The sequence below is a fragment of the Lagopus muta genome, chromosome 1 (assembly GCF_023343835.1).
Source record: "Lagopus muta isolate bLagMut1 chromosome 1, bLagMut1 primary, whole genome shotgun sequence".
NCBI lineage: Eukaryota > Metazoa > Chordata > Aves > Galliformes > Phasianidae > Lagopus > Lagopus muta.
The window spans coordinates 33,392,553-33,413,470 of record NC_064433.1 but is presented as its reverse complement, the minus strand read 5'-3'; the positions used below and the strand labels follow the sequence as shown (position 1 = coordinate 33,413,470).

At 43.5% G+C, this 20,918-nt stretch overlaps 1 protein-coding gene across 4 annotated transcripts in view; it reads right to left on the bottom strand.

Moving 5' to 3' along the window:
* Positions 1-9,560, bottom strand: part of LEMD3 (LEM domain containing 3) — a 48,384-nt gene extending 38,824 nt beyond the window's left edge. For 2 of the 4 annotated variants that reach the window (XR_007376936.1, XR_007376937.1), the window contains exon 1: positions 8,041-9,560. Coding sequence is in view for 2 of the 4 variants with exons in the window: in XM_048944089.1 (XP_048800046.1) it covers positions 8,041-9,469 (1,429 nt within the window). In the remaining 2 variants the exon portion in view is untranslated. The remainder of the gene's footprint in view (positions 1-8,040) is intronic. The other 2 variants (XM_048944089.1, XM_048944095.1) reach the window with 2 other exon arrangements.
* Positions 9,561-20,918: the final 11,358 nt, after the last annotated feature.

Here is a 20,918-nt window from a genome sequence, read left to right as displayed (position 1 = left end):
AGAATTAAGACTAGTTTCTTGTCCAGAAGGAAGTCTGCATTTTCTTAGCTGGGCAAACTCTGCCCTGGGCAGCATAAGCTTCTTTTAAAAATTAAAATACCACACCATGCCTCTCACCTCCAGAAACTTCCTTGATTCGCACATCAGGTCCAAACCAATACAGAAACAGACTGATGAATTTGACATCACACTCCACTCTTCAATATCACACTGAGGAATTTCATTAATCATTTTCTCTTATTTACAAAGAAACACTAAACTCCTTCCAAGGAATTTGTAAGAGTGAGGAACAGCCCAAACAGGACAGCCAGACTGGCTCTCCCCCAGTAAATCTGACAGGATTTCCAAGCCTGAAACAGGCCTCTCAGGGGTTTAATCACACATGCACCACTCGGTCTGTCAATGGAAAGTTAACAAATATCTTCTGTGGTTGTCTGAATAATACTGCTTGAACAAGAACAAACAGCCCACTAAACTTTTAGACATACGTCAAACGTCAGAGATGATCAGAAATGTCAAGATTAATATTTCACCATTTCCCTGAAAACATGTTGAGAATTAGAAAAAAAGAAGAAAAAAAAAAAAGCATATCACAACCAGGAGCATTTTAAGGCAACTGTAACAAAAAAGTACCTTCTGTTATTTGGAACCCCTCACTTGTAGTAAATTCTCCGTTGCTCAATTTCTACCAGCAGGTTTTGCATCAGGTTTAGCTACATTTCTATTCAATCAACACAATCAGGTAGAGCTGAATTTGTTAGAGATGTGACGTGACATTTGGGAACACTGCACCTGAGATGTCTTTGTCGTGCAGCCTGATGACACTGAAGAGGTCTCACAGAATGAGTCTGCTGAGGGATGTTTTGTGGTATAACTACAAAATGACACGATGGGAATTGAGGAGACTGATGGTTAAGGTGAATGGTTTTGATACACTACCTACTGAAAGCATCCGGAAGCCAACCTAAGCATTAGCAAAATTAGCATTAGCATGGAAAAGTCTAAGGCTTCTCTGCTAAGCAATTCACGTACTCAGCTGACCTTCACAGAAAGTGGGGAGAAAATGAAAATTAAGATCCAGATGTTGCCTTAGAAACCTGCCTGTTTTGTGCAATTCATCCCTACAGTCTTCTTGCAATAGTCTTATTCAGTGCACTAACAAGGGTAGACTCATGACTCTTTAACCAAGATGCTACCTAAATACAAAGGCTCCTGTACCTTTCCAAAGGTCAGGATGTGTCCTGTATATAAACTCTGTATTGAGACCTATGTGAATAAATGCAGTCTTAGAAAACAATTGTTTTACATACAATCTAAGATGCTGCCTTCCAACTTTTAGTTAAGTAAATGACCTCTATTTATACAATAGAGAAAAATGGGCTAAGGAATTGGTATACAACCAGTCATTTGTGAAGAGTCATACATCTTATCTACCACATCATTACTGAAATCCAACTGATCTACTTAGTAGGCTTTAATGCCACTCAATTCAACGTTAAGCTTCTTTTAACCTCCCTACCATCTCTTCCCCTCTCCACATAAGACAACCTTCTAAATCAATTCAGAGCGTAACTCAGTTCATTTAAAAGAGTTAATGGAATTTAAGATTACAAAAAGACACTTGTTTTCAAGGTACATGCATTACAAGATGAGCAGAAAACTTCATTTTTCTCTGCCAAAACATCAGAGGTTACATCACTTCTCCAACAAACTAGGCCCAAGAATCATGTTGAGTTTGCCAGCTACACTTTTAATATGTATGACATTCACTTGCTCCTTCATCCTTTCGCTCTCCACAGCGCACTGGAAACACAGTAGAAATGAGAAATGGCACTAAAACGTATGGGTAGAAGTACAGCACAGCAGCAGGGAAAGGGAGATGATTATAACATCACAGAAAACGACCGTCAGTGAAATACAGAAGGCTGGGGCCTTAGCTTCCTCATCCCTAATGTATTTCCTTATTACAAATGGTAAGCTTATTTCTTACTCATCATACAGCATGCTCAATTGTTCAAAAATACTTGATTCAACTTTTCACATCTCTTATCAACATACCTTCAATTCCTCCACCTGGGCTGAGCTTACTGAATTGACAAGTTTCTAAAGATTACTCAAAGCTTCTAGGGAAGAATATCAGCAGTATCTCAGAATAGGTTCGTGTGAACACAAGGCACTTATTTGCCTACACAGAAACTGTAGGAATACTGAGATGACATGCAGGTGCTGTCTTATCAGCTGTGCAAAGAGGCCATACCTGCATGCAGTCAAAGCATCCAGTTTGTCTTATTGTTTCTTCATTTTCCAGGAACAGACTGTGCTCTGACATCAACTGCAAAGCCTTTACATCACCACTTTCACTCAAGAACCTGATCCTTTTTTATGTTTACAGGAGGGCTCAACAGCAAACATTATAAACTGAAGCAAATTCCTAACAGTAGGAACCTGCATGAGATCTGCTGCAAGTTGTTCAGTGGTTCTCCCATCTGTACTTGCATCCATCAGTATGCTTTTCTGCACCAGTACACTGACCCTTTTCCAAATTTTGCTCAATCCAAATTCTTCAGTAACCATGATACAAGACATGAATAGTTACTTTGATCAGAGGCAGAGCTAACCTCCTCATGCATTACAGTTATGGTAAAGGCTTTATCACTTTCTCTTGCAATTCTAAACGTCCCAGCAAAAACAGAAGAAGCCAAGAAGGGACAGTCAGGACAAAGATACTGCTATGGAATTTCTTAGACAAAACAAATTCCCTGAAAATCACTATTTCTTTTTAATGTATCTTGACCAGTCAACGCACTCCCTTTAATCTACCTCAAATCCCAAAACACAAGCACTTTTTCCAATTGACACAGTTATTCAGGAGTTTTTAACACTTAAGGAACACATCCAATGATTACAAAGGACTTTGAAACAGCAGTTTCATTAACAAAAAACTAAAGTACATGCTTAATATACTTGTTTGTTCAGCTTTTTTTTTTTTTGTCAACTGATCAAACAAGGTTGTCAAACAGCAGCTCTGCCCTGCCATTCACATGTTCATATTATTTCTGAAGCACAAGGCAAGAAGCCTGACAGGGATCAGCTTGGTACAACCCCAGCACTCCCGACAGCTTAGCTGAATAAGCATTAAGCCAAAGTTTTGCAACCTAGTACTCCCACGTGAAATACACGTCAGCATGTGTTAAGTGTACAAGTGTAAAAAAACAAGTGGTTTTTTTAGAAACATCAGCAGCCCCCATCAATAGAAAGACTGCAGGTATGATTCTCCTTTCCTGCTGGTATACTTTAAGAAACAGTACAAGTTGGGGTTCTTACAATGCTACACTAAATGTATGTCCTTGGGTAATATGGGCTCCTCCTTAAAAGACTTCAACTGTAACCACTGTTGCTGTAACAGAAGAAACACAAGTTTGCTGTTTGCTTTCCCACTTTTGTGCACTCTGCAATGCTCCATAAACACGGAAAAGTTGCAGATCTTTCAGCTCATAAACTGCCCTCAGTTCTCACACCAGAAACCAAATATTCTTTTGTGAAAAGTACCACGTACAAACTTTCAATCAGTTTCTGACAGCTTGTGCAATCAGATCCTGTTAGAGCTCTTCTGCATGCCCACTCCCCAGGTGAGTAGTTTCAGTTCTGATTTCTCATCACTCCACAAAAAAAAAACAACAGCCTGTGACAGTAATGTCGTAAATACATTCAAAGAACATCTGAAATCATGGCATAAGGAAAGTCCTGCGCATGTCGGCAAACGGCAGTACTCTTAAGGCCTGCATCCCAAGTTAGTTTTACATATTCCAAAGGAAGTACAAACACCTATCTCCTTAAAATACAGGCATTATGAAGGCAAGCCAAGTTTCAACAGTTAATTGTGAAATGCCACAGCACTTCAGCACTAATTTGCAGATCTGTGCACTTAATAGTCCATCTCTCGTCTTTCACACAGCAACTCTAGCTTTTTAATCAATGAAATTCCCTGCACAAAATTCCATGGAAGTTTCAATACATGAGATATTTAGAAGTTTAAAAAAAAAAAAAAAAAAAAAAGAAATGGAATGTCAATGGAACAGAATTAAAGCCTTCGAATTACGATTTTCTTAAATTTCCACTTGCAATATAGACAACTACCAGAGGTTTCTCTAAATTAACCTTTCAAAAATGCAAGTTAGAGTGAACAGACTAAAGATTGTGCTACCAGCAGTTATGTTTTAACAATTTACATGGAAAGATCAAAATGACTAACGAGACCCCTGCTTTCGAAAGCCTCTCTAAGAACCTCGGACAATACAGAATAACTACCTGAACGTTTCAAATGGAAGATTTACTTTTTTGTTACATCAACCACTCCCAATGCAACGTACTGGAGCAGAGGGCATGAAAGTAACATAAAATGCCATACCTTTGAAATTACTGCCTTAATCAGCACCTACAATAATAACCTCACCTTCCAGAAAGTATACCAGGCCTCAAAGTAACACCCACTGATCTTAGCATCAATTTTCCTCAAAAAATAACTTTGTAACTAACTCCCAGAAGTGCCAACAGCTACATGAGATGCTCCAAGTAACACCACAAAATTAAGTGAATGAAATAGGAAGAGATGATGAACTCTTCAGAATTTAAAGACCTCTAGGAAGAAGACAAAAGTCAAATTGACCGTTTCCCTGACAAATTATTATGCAAGATTTCATACAGTGCCATCACATTTAAAGGCAGGTGTAAGCATGATATGTTACAGCAAGAGCCACATGAATTAAGTTACCAGTATCAAGCACAAGTAAACCTTTTCATGTATAAGACTGTCAGAGACAGCAAAAGCACAATCTACTCACACATGACCTTTTATGTGAGCTTACAACCATTTATTTCAATAGTTCAAGAAAAGCCTTACAGAGAATACATTTATCAGCATCTTAGATAACTAAATGCTGAAAAACTTTACCTCAAGCGGCCATATATAGCTTAGATATAGATAAATAAGCCAATCCTAATTCATCTTTGAACACTGCCTGCCACACGTGCAGAAAAACTGAAGTACTTTACAGCTCTGAATAAGACAGCATTTCAACATTTTGCATGATGTGACAACCTTCTTCTGAAGTTTTCCATTTCTTCCTTATTCCATTTTACCTAGCCTAAATCCAATCCTAGTACATTGTTCCAAGCCTCCACTCATTACAAGTATCTCCTCTAAGCCCACATCACAGCCCAACAAACCTATGTGCTAACACTGGCTGTAGCTGGTGAGCAATGTTTTTCAGTGTGTCACACAAAACAGCACCTTATTTTGACAGAATTTAACATCAGAAAAAGAACAAGACAACTCAAATTTGTCATGTAACACACCCTGTAGGAGGAAAAAAAGCAGCTCAAATATACAAACATTTATATACAATCTTCTTACATTCTCACATTAACTGTGATAGTTCGTAGTCGAAAATAACACTTTTCATAATAAAACCATTCACAAACAACGAAGTCTTGCCTAAAGCCAAGTAAAAGAAAAAAAAACAGTACCTGATTATCTAGCTGAAAAGTTGTTTCATGAGCTATTCTATTATTTTTAATAAAAATGCATGAATCAATTCTGCTTCTATGAAGAAAACAATACATAAGCTCAAGAACTACAGGACTCACTCAGATGATGTTCAACTAAGCTTAGGGAACCACCCCAAAGACAACTGGTTTCCTTCCCAGTAGGGATGCATTTTCAGGGCCTGTCTTGTCTTTCATGTCCATCCTATGGACCCACTGTGTTCTCTTCACACACATACACTCCAGAAGTAGGAATTCCAATTAGTATGTGCTGAGCACATGTGCAAGGCAATTCCCTGCACATCTCCACACTATTAAAAAAAAAAAAAAGGAAGAAAGTAGCCTGTGTCCTTCTCCACTTCCTACCAAGAAGCTAGCCACAAAAATGGCGGTTTGTTTCCTTTCAATGGGCCCTACCCCTCAAGCCCAGGGCTGCAAGAAAGGAGGACAGAAGAAACGTGAGTGCCAAAACCAGAACACTTCCTCAGAAGATCCACTTTCTAGAGTTCCTCTGATAAAAGAACAAACAGAAGCAGGCCAAGGACTGGTTTAATTGAACTTCTGAGCAACCCTGAACCACCAGACCTTTGGCTGAGCAGCCAAACCAAAGCAAAGGAGAACATTCCCTGCTTGCTAGGTCCATCCTTGTCAACTTTAAAAACAATATAGACTCAAAACAGTGATCCCACATTTCTGTAGGAAAGTTCACACATTAAAACAAAAGGGATTTTTTTTCCCAAGACAAGGAGCTCAGAGCATTTATTTTCTCAGCATTACTGTTGCCTGCACAGTTGAGACATTCAGCTTTACCAATCAGCATGACAGGGCAACTTTTAACCATGACTGCCACAGTTGCGAAGTTTACCCTAGGAGCTGAAAGATCATCTTCTCTATTAAAATAACCAGATTTTAAGAACTTAAGACTAGGACAGAAAAAATAAGCAAATGTGTGTTTATGGAACTGCACAGCTTATCAGTACACAAAACCATTTATGTAGGTATGGTCAGAAGTTAACCACAGAACAAGAGTATGTATGGTCCCAACAGTCACACTACAATAAATGTGTATTCACCACCTTCCCAGAAACACGACTGAGCAGTATTTATTAAGAGCCACGCAGACAGTCAGAAAGAAACTATAGCAGATGCTCTAGCCTTTGCTGCTACTGACTTTTCTAAACACTGCATTCTTTGCTTCCAGACCTCCTACAAAAAGCACGAAGAATAAAAAAAACTATTCTGCTATTATAGTTACTGCAATGTAATGAATAAGGTCTAAAAGGGAAAAAAAATAAACAGAACACTCTCTGCTACTTCTGCCCTGTAACTTCTAGCAGATCCCAAACTAGCAGCAGCATCATTCCATGCAAGACGCTTGTATTCGTGTTCACACGTGGGCATACACATGCCCTACTATCCTTATAAAGAAACACCCCACATTTTTCTCCTCAGTGATTGCAAGAACAATACACAGGAATAGGTTGCCTAAGGAGGCAGTGGATGCCCCATCTCTGGATGCATACCAGACCAGGCTGGACACGGCTCTGGGCAGCCTGGTCTGGTGGTTGGTGACCTGCACATAGCAGGGGGTTGAAACTGGATGATCATTGTGGTCCTTTTCAACCCAGGCCATTCTATGAATCTCCAAGATCCCTCTAATGCTCTCACATCCTAAAACTAGCTTTTCAAACAATTTTTCATTGCTCCCAATGAGCAATGGCATGACTTTTCATTCTAATGTTAGTGCCTCCTTAGGTGGAAATGGTACACTTCCATCTCCATATATTTTGTGAATAGAAAATAGTAGTTTCTACATCCATTCCAAAAAGTTGTTTCCGTGTATTAAAGATACCCCCAATACAGGATTTAAAAAAAAAAGCTGTGAAAATCAAACTACAACATAACAGTATTTAGTGTATAATCACATTCTCATTCTGAATTTATAAGAAAAGCACATATTAGAAAATAATACATAACAGGTCCAAAGTCTGCACAAAGTTTGTCACAGCATTGAAAAAACACCTCAGCCTAGCATGCTCCCCAAGCTTCAATGTACATTCATAAAGGCAACCTGCTTAATTACTTAATAACTACATTGGAACCTTCACTCTGCAAGAATCCCAGGTATCCAGATGTGCATCTTCTCTGAAATGGGTAGAAGCCTTACCTTGTTGATTGTCTATTAACCATGCATCTTCTAGACTGAACAAAACATGAAACTGCTTTGTGAAGAAAACATGCTAGAAAACAAGGTATCAATAGATTACAGCACAGAATAATCAGGATACGGGTTTATCCCCAGATGTCTAGCAAGCTTCACTACATCACTTTAGGAAGGCCAGTCTGTTCCTGTGTGCTCTATCCTAGAAGGGAAATTTATAGAACAGCGGGACCCCAAACTGTGCAGCACGGACCTCCTGAGAACGCAGAGTTGGATTAGCAGCAGTACATCCCGTTGCAGAAATTAACTGCCCTTCCCCTTGACCTAATACTTACTGTTGGCTCCCACATCCTCAGCTACTCCAGAACCTCTCATTCTCAGGTATGTGAATCCCAGTATCAGAAAGAACAAGCATGCAGCAGTTAAGAGGAACATGGACAGGTAATGTGCACTGAAGCCTCCAGTGGTGGATACCTCCTCTCTTTTGAACTGTTGGAGAAGCTCCTCCTCGGGCTCGGAGAGATTCTTCTTGTAGGTGTTTTTCAGGTAGGCGTGATTTGAACCCGTATGATTGGAGTGGTTGAGTCTGAGGGAGGCGCTCCCGCCCGGGGGGAGGCTGTTGGTAGCGGAATAGATCCTGGGCTCGGCGCCGTGGCTGCCGGCGGCCCCGCCGAGGACGTGGTTGTCGGTAGCCTTCCTGGCGGCACCCGGGGGCTCGGCGCCGTCACCGCCGTCCGCGTCCGGGGGCGGCGCCGTGGGGGCTTTCCTAGTCGGGCCGAGGCGGTACCGGGGGCCGGCGGGACCCGGCTCCGGTCTCTCGCATCTTCCCCCCGCCGCTGCCGCCGTCTCCTCGCGGCTCCCGCCCCCGTCTCGGCTCCCGGCAGCGGCCGCCCCCGCCGCCCCGTCAGTCGCGACGGCCGCGCCGGCACCGCAGCCCCCGCCGGCCCTCTCCCGAGCCGTCTCCATCGCGCCAGCGCCGGCCGCAGCGCATTTGCTCGCTGTGAACGGAGCGGACTTGCCGAGGCTCCGCCTGGGCCGGCGGGCCGCCGGTTCCTCCCTCGGTACCTGCTGCCGGGCCGCCGCCTCCTCTTCCTCCGAGTCGGAGTACTTGTCCCCGCCGCAGGCGAGCAGCCGGCTGCCGTTCACGGTCCGGTTCTTCCACCGCCGCTGCTCGCCCTTCTCCTCCTCCTCCTGCGCGTCGTCGTTCTCCTCCTCGCCGCCGTCCCCGTGCTCCCAGGCGCCCGGAGCCGCTCTGCGGGCCGCCGCCGCCCCCCACCAGGCGCCAGGCTTCCGCCGGGCCGCCTCCTCCGGGGGCGCCGTGCCGCCGCCGCCGCCGGGCCTCGCGCCGCGGAAGAGGGGCGAAGCCCGCTCCCTCCTGCCGCCGGCCTGGCCGCGAGGGCCGGCCTCCGCGTCCGACTCGTCCGAGCTGAAGCCCAGCAGCAGTTTGCCGCCCCCGGCAGGGGGTGCTGCGCGGCTCCGCCCGCCGCCGGCGGCCCCGGAGAGGCAGGGGTGCTCGGCGCCCGCCAGCCGCCCGCCCGCGCCCGCTCTCCCGGCGCCGCCGCCTCCGGCCGCCGTGTTATTGTTGTTGCTGTTCCGGGTCTTGTTGGCGCCGCCGCGGGCCCCGGCCCGCTCCTCCTCGCGCAGCTTCTTCAGCTTCTTCAGGTAGACGGGCCGGGTGCTCTCGGTGACCGGCCCCGGAGAGAAGCCGAAGCGCCTCAGCTCCGAGAAGAGCTCCTCATCCGTGAGCTGTGCGGCCGCCGCCATTTTCCGCTCCCCCGCCGCCGCGGCGTTTCCTACCCACGCGCCGCGCCGCGCTCCCCGCCGGAACTGACGCGTGCGCACTCGGCTGTGGCCTAGACCCGCCCGTCACCCCCAGGCGCCGCCCGGCCCCGGCACGGCTGCGTCTCCGGCGCTCCGCGAGCCGCCCTGCCCTGCCCTTCCCTTCCCTTCCCTGCCCGCCCTGCGCCGCGCCGTACCCGAGGCAGGGGAGTGGGCGGCCGGTTCCCGTCAGCGGCCGATGTGAGAAGAGGTCGGGAGCGGGAGCTGGTTGGACTGCAGTAGAGATCCCTGAAAGGCGCTGCAGGGCGAGGCTCCAGCGCATCTCGCTCGGATCGAGCGCTGACCGTCTCCTAACGCCGCTTTCCAGTCACAACGCTGAATACACCCAGACCCCACCTGCGCGCCTGGCGTGGGCCGTCTGCTCCTTCCTACCCACCCGCTCGTCGCTCCTGGCTGAGCTCTCCTCTTGTAGAAAGACAGGCAGCGCTGTGAGATGTTGCTGTGCTACGCTCAGAAGTGAGCGCTCCTTGAAGATGTGCCCTGAGCATCACCCTCCTTAGGTTTACATTGCCTGGAGACGTTGTTTTCTTTAAGAAAATACGCTGTCTCAAATTTAGAACCAGGAAAACTAACGACATACATCAACGTGTGTTTATCAGATGGGTGTTTGTCAGAATGGTTGTGCCAACTGGCATTTCTCAGCATGGGGCATGTGCCAGCCCTCCTGATTGCTCCTTTGCATGGAGCCTGCAAAGTCCCCTACTGACCTGTGTGCCTCCGTCTGTCCATCCCAAATGTCAAACTCTTGGCCTATCCACTGATGAGAACACCATAAAGGCAGCACACAATCTACCTATAATTGCCCTTGTAGGAATGCACACACAGTGGTGCAGAAGCAGGATCTGGTGGTAAGAGTAGGTGTACGTTTTCTGTTCTGGGTCTGCAGTGAGGGATGTGGCCTGCTAATGTCAGAACTGAATCTGCTAAGCTCACTCGTGGAGGAACATTTGCAGAGCAGGAGTTCAGATTACTGTTCTGTATCTATGTGCTGGAGACTGCGCCAAGCTGCAGAACTAGAAGACTGTCATGAAACCATCCTTCATAATGATGATGAATTGTGATGATTAACTGCTGTACTCCACCTTTCGTTTCTGACCAACCACACCTGGAAACACAGAGCCAACCATCTGATCTCAGCCTCCTTTAACATAACCTTTCTGAAGCTGCGGGGTCTGCTACTGGGCTATTCTGTTGGTGCTGCTATGTTCCATGTGCAGGGGAACCATTTCACATGCAACAATGTGCTTTGGAGCAACACGCTGAGCTCTATGTATACTGAAGATTACCTTCAAAATCAACTCTACTGTACATTAAACCACTAACACAAATGCACCCGCTGACTTCTCTCCCCACCTGAAAGAAGCTAACTTATATGCCAAATGCCATGAGAAATGCTTCCAACATTCCACCTCTTCTCTTCAGTATGAACAGCCCAAGCCTTCCAGCATCCCTTTGAGCTGATCCCTGAATATGCCCCCACACTCAGTGCTTACTTCCTGCTGCCTATGGCACTGCCCAAAGCACCTGCAATCAGTCCCAGGCCTGATAACAGTGGAACAAGTGCACTCCTGGCTACACACTGACACCCTCCTTTTGTGAGATGAGTGTGTGTTGTGCTAGAAGTTTAGATCCCTTGATTTTACCAATATTACTGAGATATTCCAGCTTTTTATAACAGTGAGGTCGTTAATTAGTTTATAAACCTATTTACTTGACAGCAGGAGGCAGTAAATACTATAAATTGTCAACAAATTAATCACCTCCTGCAGAACTATATAGTGCATATACATAGAGCAGCTGACTGAAAAGCCTTTAAAATGTGTGCCAAAACATTTTGAAATGTTTCAAAAATATGTCTCCTGGTTGATACTGAAGTAGGGATTCTACCAGTCCCAGATCTCCATGTTTGTTGATGACTATAGATTTATATCAATACATCCAGGTAGCAGATTTTTTCAACAGATGCCAAATAAACTTAATCTTTTAAAGATTATGGGAGGGACTGTGGAGTTTGTTCTTTGAGAAAAATTTGGCTGTTGGTTTTTTGAACAAGATGTTTTGAATTTTCCCCTCATCTTTAAGAATTGATGTTTTAAGGAAATCTCTGGTTCTTCCATCAAGTGAAACTGTGTTCTTGTGCAAGTCAGCAGTCATGTTCCTACCAACCTCATTGGGCCTGGGATTTGAAGTAGTATCTTAGTACTGCTTTTATCTTTCTTTCCTGATTTCAAGTTTGTGTGACGCCTATGAATTTTTGTAAGTATTCAGACTTGTTTGAATGACAGTTTGCCTTTCTAGGTTTAGCATGTCTTTTACTGCAACTTTGTATTTTGCTGATACATCTTCTGCTGATATGCTTTTGTTTCCTGAGGGCACCCTGTAAATATTTAAAAGACCTATGCCATCTCTTGCCTTTGGATTGCTGCTGGTTTGTGGGTCAGATATGGGCACCCACAAAGAGTCTAATGCTTGTACTTCCCACTTGGTGCTGACTGCTTGCTCTGTGTGAGCACAGCATGTTAGATATCTTCATCTCAGAAAGAGGCCGCTGTCTCCACATTGCAGTACTTGCCTATGAGTCTCATAGCAGTTCAGCTCCCACAAAGTGTGTGATAACTTGCTATGACTGTGTACCTCTTGTCTCTAAAAGATAACAGTCTTCGTTTGTAAGTCTGAGCATTCAGACTATCCAGCTTCCCAGGAATTGAGGTTAAAGTACACCAGTTATCATAAGACACCTCAAAGCTATTCACAAAGAAAGAATAAATCTCTTGCAGTACAAAAAAGTCAGTCAGCTGCTGGCCCCTAAAGCTTTCTTGCCCCGTTGTATTATGTTCAAAGTAATTGTTGCTGTATAAGACTACTGGATGCTGTAACATACATTTAAAGCGGATGACTAATGGATTGTGCCATTCATTCTTTAAATCATTGCAGTGGATTATCTCCCGAGTATTCCAGTTAAATTTGAAAAGGAAAAAAATGAAGCTGATCTTGGTGATCAGACAGCGTATTTTTCATATTGTTTGACTTCTCTTAGCATATAGAAGCTGTGCATATAGAATACATGTAACACATATTTGTGGCCCAGAATCAGCAGTTATTTTTGCACATGCATGTGACCATTTACTTTCTTTCTATTGAGTACTTCTTCTATTGCTTTCAAGGACTGGGGAAACTCTCAAGTTCTTTACTATGAGAGTGGTGAGGTGCTGGAACAGGCTACCCAGAGAGGCTGTGGATGCCCCATCCCTGGAGGTGTTCAAGGCCAGGTTGGATGGGGCCCTGGGCAACCCGGTCTAACATTAAAAGTGGAAGTTGATGGCCCAGTGGAGAGGAGTTGGAGATTTTTGATCCTTGAGGCCCCTTCCAACCATTCTGTTGGAATGGGCCATTCTGTGATTCTGTGAAACATAAAAGCTAGAGAGGCATCCTTAACCACTGGAGGATACTGGGAATGGATCCCTTCACCCTGAAATTGACAGAACGCTGAATGCTTAGAGATGCCTCATTACCTACACTCTTGTACCTTTCTTGCTCTCTCAGAATCTTGTAGGATACAGATCTGTTGAATAAACCTGAGGAGATATTTTGATGATGTCCTGAACATCCTTTAATGCAGGGGCAGACATGGCACTTTAGCCTGAGACTTTGACAGTGTTTGGCAGCAATGTAAAGAGCGGCGTAGTCATAGCCACAAAAAGCTTACTGTTTACAGTTCCATCTCTGACTTTGATTTAATGTGAATGTCTTGAAAACTTACGTTTATTTCATTCATTTAATAACCTTTAAAAGAAGAGCCATCATTCATGGAACAGAATGAATGAACTTCTTATGTTTTCATTTTAAGGCTAATTGTGTAATGTTTTTCTTGTGCCAAAAGGCTCAGATTTCACTTTATTCAATAAATAAGCAAAGCACTAAATTCAGTGTGTTCTAAATAACTATTAGCACTACTGTAGGTGAAGGCTTCTGCCAATTTAATTGCTCTCTTGTACCCATAACACAGGAGAAGTTATTCCTTATCTCTAGAATACACATTTGCCTCCATGACCTTCCATCAGAACTGCATGCAAGATATGAGGGCAGGAAGCCAGCAGTCCTTAACAAAACCCACATTTCTACAGGACCTCTTTTCATCTCAGCAGCACAGACTGCCACAAACAAATCAGTCTCTCCTGCTTTCAGCTTTTTATTGAGTACCGAATCAATTATTTTGTTGCTAGTGCTCAGTGGTGTGGGCCTTGTGTACTTAGAAGATTTTCTTAAGCTGTGCAATTTTCTCTGTCAATAATTCCACATAGAAAATTTCTCCCGTGGAGGCAGAAGGAACTTCCTTAAGAATGACTCACAGGCAAGGGGAGTGAAGTCCCACTGGCTCTAAGGACTATCATTCCTACTTCAAATACGTGCTGCATTTATATGACTTTGTTTTCTCTCATAAAAATTAAGATCATTTAGGAAGTGTTCACAACAGCTGATTTTGGCCTACTGGTAAGTTATCCACATCTCCACTCTAAAGACATCTTAGTTCTACCTGAACCAAAGCTTCTGTGTCACACCATGGGAGTCTCCAGCATGCACTGAACATTCTGGTTGTCTGCCATGTATAGACAACATCACTGCGCTCAATTCCCATCTAGGAGAGTGGCACATTGGAGGTTTTCCTTTATCCCTGCTTGCCCTTCAGCTTCTGGGGTATGACATGGCAGCTGGGCCAAGAGTAGGCCACATTCCTGCTTTGCACTGCTAAACTCTATATGCCTGCTTTGTTGGCTTATAGAGCAGGGGCACTGCGTGGCAGAGAGGGCCAGTGCGTGTCTTGGTTGGAGAATGGATGCCCAGCATCTGAAGGCCTGGAATATCCACAGGAATATCCTCAAGTTACGGGCCCTTTTGTTCTTATCTCTGCATGGTCTCTACAGGCCAAAGATCTCCCTTTTCCCCTTGTGTTATGTTTCATATGAAGGCCAGATCTTTCAAGTTCACAGTGTACCATGCAGCATCATGGCCAAAGATTTTATGTAATTTTCCAGACTGGAGACACATCTGATGAGCCATTTAGCTTATTGTATGTGACCTGAAAAACCTTATTGAACTTGCATTAGAACTGAAGTCCTCTTACTGTAAATTGTTGGACCAGCTCCAATAATACTTCTGGGAAATCCACACAGCAGCAAAGCCCTCGTCCTCTCCCTGTGTAGAGCCAGACAGGAGCAATCCCAGTGCTTTCTGCCTTATCTCCAGCTCACCTTCATGAGACTGAAATTGGGCTGGAGTGGAACAGATCTTTTTTCTTGTGGAGAAAAAGCATAAAATATAAAAATTAAAATTAAAAAATCCAACACAGATACACACAAAAAAATCCACATAGAATAGAAACAAGGATAAAACAGTAGAAATATGGGATATTGTATAAAAAAAGAAAGAAGGTTAAAAAAATAGAAGAAAGCAGAGGAAACAGCAGAATAGCAATAGCAAAACACACAGTAAGTTAGAAGGCAAACACTGGAGTAGTTGCTGAAGGTGTAACACAAAAGGCTTTGTAGGACAGTATGGAGCTGTTCATTCAAGAAAATCTAGAGGAAATTGTTAGAGGAGCTCCCTGTGCAGCTGGAGTGAGACAAGGCAGGGGAAAAAAGCTGTGATTCTGCTCTCCATCCCCAGTGCATCAGGAGCAGTAGATGAAAGGGTGAACACTCCTCTCACAACTTCATCCATACTGCAAACAGTTGTGCTCCAGCTGTGCCTATGGAAAAAGAAAACAATACCTGCATAACTGAAAAATTGGGGACCAGCAGCAAACCAGGTAACACACGCTCTGAGTAACACAATAGAAGCTCCTCTAACTTACCACTGTTCATCAACTGTGGACAAAAGCTTCTTGTGCTAAAATTAGTATTTATGAAAAATTTCCAGGGGAAAAAAATGCAATTACAGTATAAAAAATAAAATGTTGTCAAATGTACCAGTGCTCTGAACAAACAAATCTCTGCAAAGAACCAGGGAGAAAAAAATGAATCGCTCCTCCATTGTGGCCACTGTACAGGTAAAGGCTGTTCAGAGAGTTCTGGTCTGAGCAGTGTGAGAAATGAGAACAAAATTCTGTGATTGTGTGATTCTGTGTGAAAATAGCTTTCTGTCCTCTCAACCCGAAATAGTCAAAGCAATCTGCAATGGGATAAGAGACAAATTAATACTACAGTTTTGCGGATAGAGAACTAAGGCACAGGGTAAGATACAAACTTCTTACACGTTTCTGTTTCTTATTAAGTACTATGAGTAATCTTTAAAAAATGCTTAAATTGAGCAAACACTCCAGTATTAGCGGCGTAAAGGACCTAAATGACTCACCTGGGGTCATAAAGACAGCTGTGAGCTGTGAACAGAGCTGTGAACTGAGCTCATGAGGGCACCAGAGGGAAAGCGAAGAGACCTGTACTTCACCCCTGGCACTCCACTGCCTTGCTGTGCGGCAAATCACTTCCTCTTCAGGTGACTCAGTTTCTCATACAGATGGAAATAATGATTCATCTTTGTGAAAGTCCTCTAAGAACGAAGATGGAAAGTGTTGTAGAAGAGTAAAATAGCAATTCCATTCCAGTGCTTTCCCAGCCCATTTTTGGTCCTTGACTTGCTGGATATTTTAGAGTATGATACCTTGGTTACTGTGAATGGTATTCTTGTTAGAGACAATGAAAGTGAAAATTATATGGAATTAAATGCAAGATAACTGTTATTATATGCTATAAACAAACAGAAGATGTACCAAAAGAAAATGTTCTGTGTTGCAGTCAGTCAGCTAAAAAATAAAATGCCAGTTGACTACTCAATCCAGAGGGAAAAAAACCCAGTATGTAACCGTATAATTTAAAAAGTTGTCCTAACATAATCAGAAACAAAGTGGGTAGATATAATTAGACCCTTAGAGATGTGCTGAAACAGGCACAGACGGAATAGCTGAATGGGAAAGCGTTAGATCATGAAAGGAAGATTTTTAGAGTGAATAGCCTTGTTAACAGCAAAAAATATGCAACAGTTGAAGTAAGATAGGGAGACAAGAAGAGAACAGATGAGATTACAGGCCTTGTATTGTGGATTTGTGACTAGGAAAAACAAATTAACTCTGTGACAAGCTCAGACAGTAACGTAGAAAAGATGTGCAAGCTAAGCTTTCAAATGAGACCTTTGCAGGGTGTTCATGATGTTCTAGATGTTCAAGTTCAGATGTATAGAAGACCACTTCCTAGAAACTCTAATCACAGATCTAACTGAAATTAATTGGAAATTCATCCAGAAAGATATAGGATGGAAACCTTTCCAGCTAAAAATTGTAATAATCATTATTAACTACTCGCACGCAAATTTTCAACATCCTACGTGCACATTTTCAGCTGAGTGTATGTTTGCCATTTGTTATATTCATATGAAAGACAATCCATAAATGTCCAATTAGACAGCTGTATCTTAGCCAGCTACGTTGTATCAAAATGGTACCTGTGAATCAATGGTTGAATCTATATATTACATATGTAAATTAGCAGGTAAAATTTAGAAAAGACATTCCAATTTTTTTTTATAAAATGTTTAAAACTCTCTGGCACTGAGAATTTAGTGTAATCTCAGTGAAAAGAATATCCAGTAGCCTTAAACATCATTTCATCTCTTACCCGGGCACGGTTTCCATGCTCCTTTGTGGATCCTCAGTTCAAGTACAACGCCATGTCCATTCTTAGATACATCTGGATCTACTTTGATCTTGTGAAAGAAAACAAATATATGAAGGAAGCAGAATTGTTCTGTGAAAACTATAAGTGCTTCAATTGCTTCCGTATATTTTGCACGACATTGACGTGTATATCGTATCACTGTCTTGTAATTTGGTTTGGGGTTTCTTTTATAACACATCTTTGCTTTCCATGGCTTATGTTACTAACTCTCTGGAGCATTTCCTATTTTAATTATCATTTTTTAAAGCCATGCTTTAGGACATATTAATCCTTAGTCCTTCCCTTAGGAGCTGATTTACTATGCACAGTTCAGCACTTTTTGCATTATTTTCCATCATTCATATTGACACTGTGCTGGCTGCACAAGTTCCCTCATCCTTCTGCTAACTGTGGAGGTCTGGACCCTTTTAAATCTATTTGCAGTTGTCAGGATTTTCTGAAAAACTCATCCCAGACAAAAGTCACTGAATACCATTACAGGCATGTATATATTTTAACACTTTCTTCATCCGTCTGTTGCTCTCAAAATTTAGTTTTAACTTCCAACTGCTCCACAATTTGACATTATTTCTTCTCCTTTTGACACCTGGTAATGCTGTAATACTGCATCTGATAACCTGCTGAGAACACACACAAGTTCCAGATCCTCCATCATCCCCTTCACTGAGTCTCTGCATTTCTTCGCTGGAGTTACCTGACTCCCCACTCTGCTCAGCCTATTTGGTAAAACCACAGTCCTCACTGGGGCCACTGAATGCAAGAAGAACTTTGCAAGTCAGCACCATGCTGTGCAAGAAGGACAACATCATCACATTAATAAACGTGTTCAGAGATTGCTGTGCTCACTTCAGGTGCTGCCTGTATAGTTTGGACCCAAAAAGGGTCTTGCTTGCTCTTTACATAGAGAAACAAGGTTCCTGTGTCCTGGCTACTGCACAAACCTTCCCCAGGAATTAAAACAAGGAAAAAACCCAGAGCTGAACATTCTGAGAAGTGCAAGTCCCTTTAAGCATCACTCAGGCACCTGCTCTCACTGCCTGCTGCAGTCACAGCCTAAGTCCCCTGCTATATCCACTGACTTCAGCAGGAAGCAGTGCCAGACCTCTGCAGAGGTTCAGTAGTCTATTCTTTTCTAAGAATACTCTATTTTGGTTAGATAATTTTCAGACGTGTCATTGAATAAATGTGGAAGAAGGTTAATGTGATTAAAAAGTGTTGTAGCTACTGTGTTCAATGCCAGGCATGTCCAATCCTCTTGCTGATTGGATCCTTTTGTGCTTTTTGAACTTGCTGACACCCTGTCCTCCTGCGTCTGGCACTGCATTTCTCCCTCTGGCTTTCTTCCCCGAATGCCAGGATCAAAGCCCTTGGCATTTTCTTCTCCAGCTCTTTGCCCTTCACCCCCAAAAGACTGCAAAGCCTCTGTCCTCACTGCAGATATTTTGGTTCTCTATGCCTCCTCCCACATGAAAACCCCTTCTTGGTCTGCTTCTCTCCAAGTAATGCTGCAGCAGAAAGTCACAGAGATGCATTCCGTCCTGTGGGGAAAATTAAGCTTAGCAAGTTCTAGAAGTGTCATGAGATAGAAAATAAGGAGTGATACTTGGATACCTGGGGAACAGAAACTAAAACTTCTGTGGAAGAAAATAATTTGCTAGAAGAAGAATATTCCACAGTTAGAAATGTAATAGGCCCTAATTATGAGTTCGTTGTTTTCATGGCATAGTTCTCTACTGCTTCAGATGACTTCATTGTGTTAATTTTTTCCTCCATTTGGCTTTGTCCATAGTTCAATGTATCAGATAATCATAGAATGGCTTAGGTTGGAAGGCACTTCCAAGCTCAGGCTGCACAGAATCCCACACAACTTGTCCTTGAGCACCTCCAGGGATGGGGCATGCACAGCTTCTCTGGGCAGCCTGTGCTAGTGCCTCACCATCCTCTCATTAAAGAATTTCTACCTAACATCTAACCTAAACATCCTCTCTTTCAATTTAAAGCCATTCCCCCTTGTCCTATCAGACCATGTAAAAAGTTGGTATCCCTCCTGTTCATTAGCTACCTTCAAGTACTGGAAAGCTGCAATGAGGTCTCCCCAGAGCTTCTTTTCTCCAAGCTAAACAAGCCCAGCACCCTCAGCCTTTCTTGATAAGAGAGGTGCTCCAGCCCTCTGATCATCTTCATGGTCCTTCTCTGAACCCTCTCCAACAGCTCCATGTTCTTGTGCTGTGGGCTCCAGATCTACTTCAGCACATGGATCTTGACTGGAAGTCCTAGAAAACACTCCTTGAAAATATCTCAGTCATGCATTCCCATCTTTCTGGCTGCACAGTGGGGAAAGCAGCAAAACTAAGGAACCTGAGAGGTTTTGCTGCAGGGATAAAGGCAGCTGGATTCTTTGCACTGCAGAGTTACAGAAAAAAAAAAAAAAAAAGAAAAAAAAAAAGAAAAAATAATATGACAGGAAAGGAAGAGCAGAGACATCAGCAGCTCTCACACTGTCATATGAACCACCCAAAACCCACACAGACCCAGGACACAAGTAGCCCTGCTTCACGTTCCATGTCTGCCACTCTGGCTTAGCTGGGAGGTGCCTGGGATGTGGTCTCAGCAGCATCTGCATCCTGTGTTAACAGGATGAGCAGCAAGACAGGCAGGGCTGCCCATTTGGCAATGCTGGCTTTACCACTGCCTGGCCTGGATGGCATCCCCACACCTGGCCTGTGTGCTGCTGCAGCTCTGTGCCAAGGCCCTGCTGCTGGCTGCCCTGCTGCCTTGCACAGTGTGGAAGGTATGACAGAGATGTGACTGGAGCTGTGCAGCCCTTCCCTTTGCGCTGCCCAAAACGGTTTGAAAACCACCTGATTTTGGGATTATTTCCTGCTCTTGTGCTGTTTGATGCCAGAGGAAAATGTATGGCTTAAGGTGATTTTTTCCTACTTTGCTGTTCACACATTCTTTACCATGTGCAAGGCACGATTTGAGGCTGTGGCATCTGTAACCCCCCCCACGTCTGTCCTTCCTTATCTCGGGTGGACAATGTAAATTGTATTCTGCTCCCAAGGCCATATTAAGGTGACAGACTTTTGAGACATCAGCTACAGTTTTCTGAGAATGCTCCTACAAGCTTTCAGTATGCTTTTTGATTCTATCTCTGAGAAATATTAACAATGTGATTAGTTTTAACCTTGACTTTACAAGCAGTAAAGCTTTCTTGCTAAGTAAGTCACAGACCAATGAAACTTGCTCAATGTCAGGGCTGCAAAAGCTGAGCTCTTACTCTCCTGTGTAGGAGATGAGCATTGGAGCCCTTCGGGCAGCTACATTCAGCCACAAATCATGCAGCTCTCACACATTCTGTTCATTTTCAGAAATCAATAATTATCACATCTGCCCACTATCTCCTCCAGTATATGTAGATATTCAACTGTCTGAAGCTGATGTCGTAAGTTCAAGTATGCAAGTATTCAACTTGCATAAAACAGACTTTTTTTCCTCTTTAGTGCAACACAATAATAATTTGCAAAGGATGAATTAGGTTAGATGTTAGGAAGAAATTCTTTACTCAGAGGGCGATGAGGCATTGGCACAGTCTGCTCAAAGAAGCTGTAGGTGCCCCATCTCTGGAGGTGTTCAAGACCAAGATG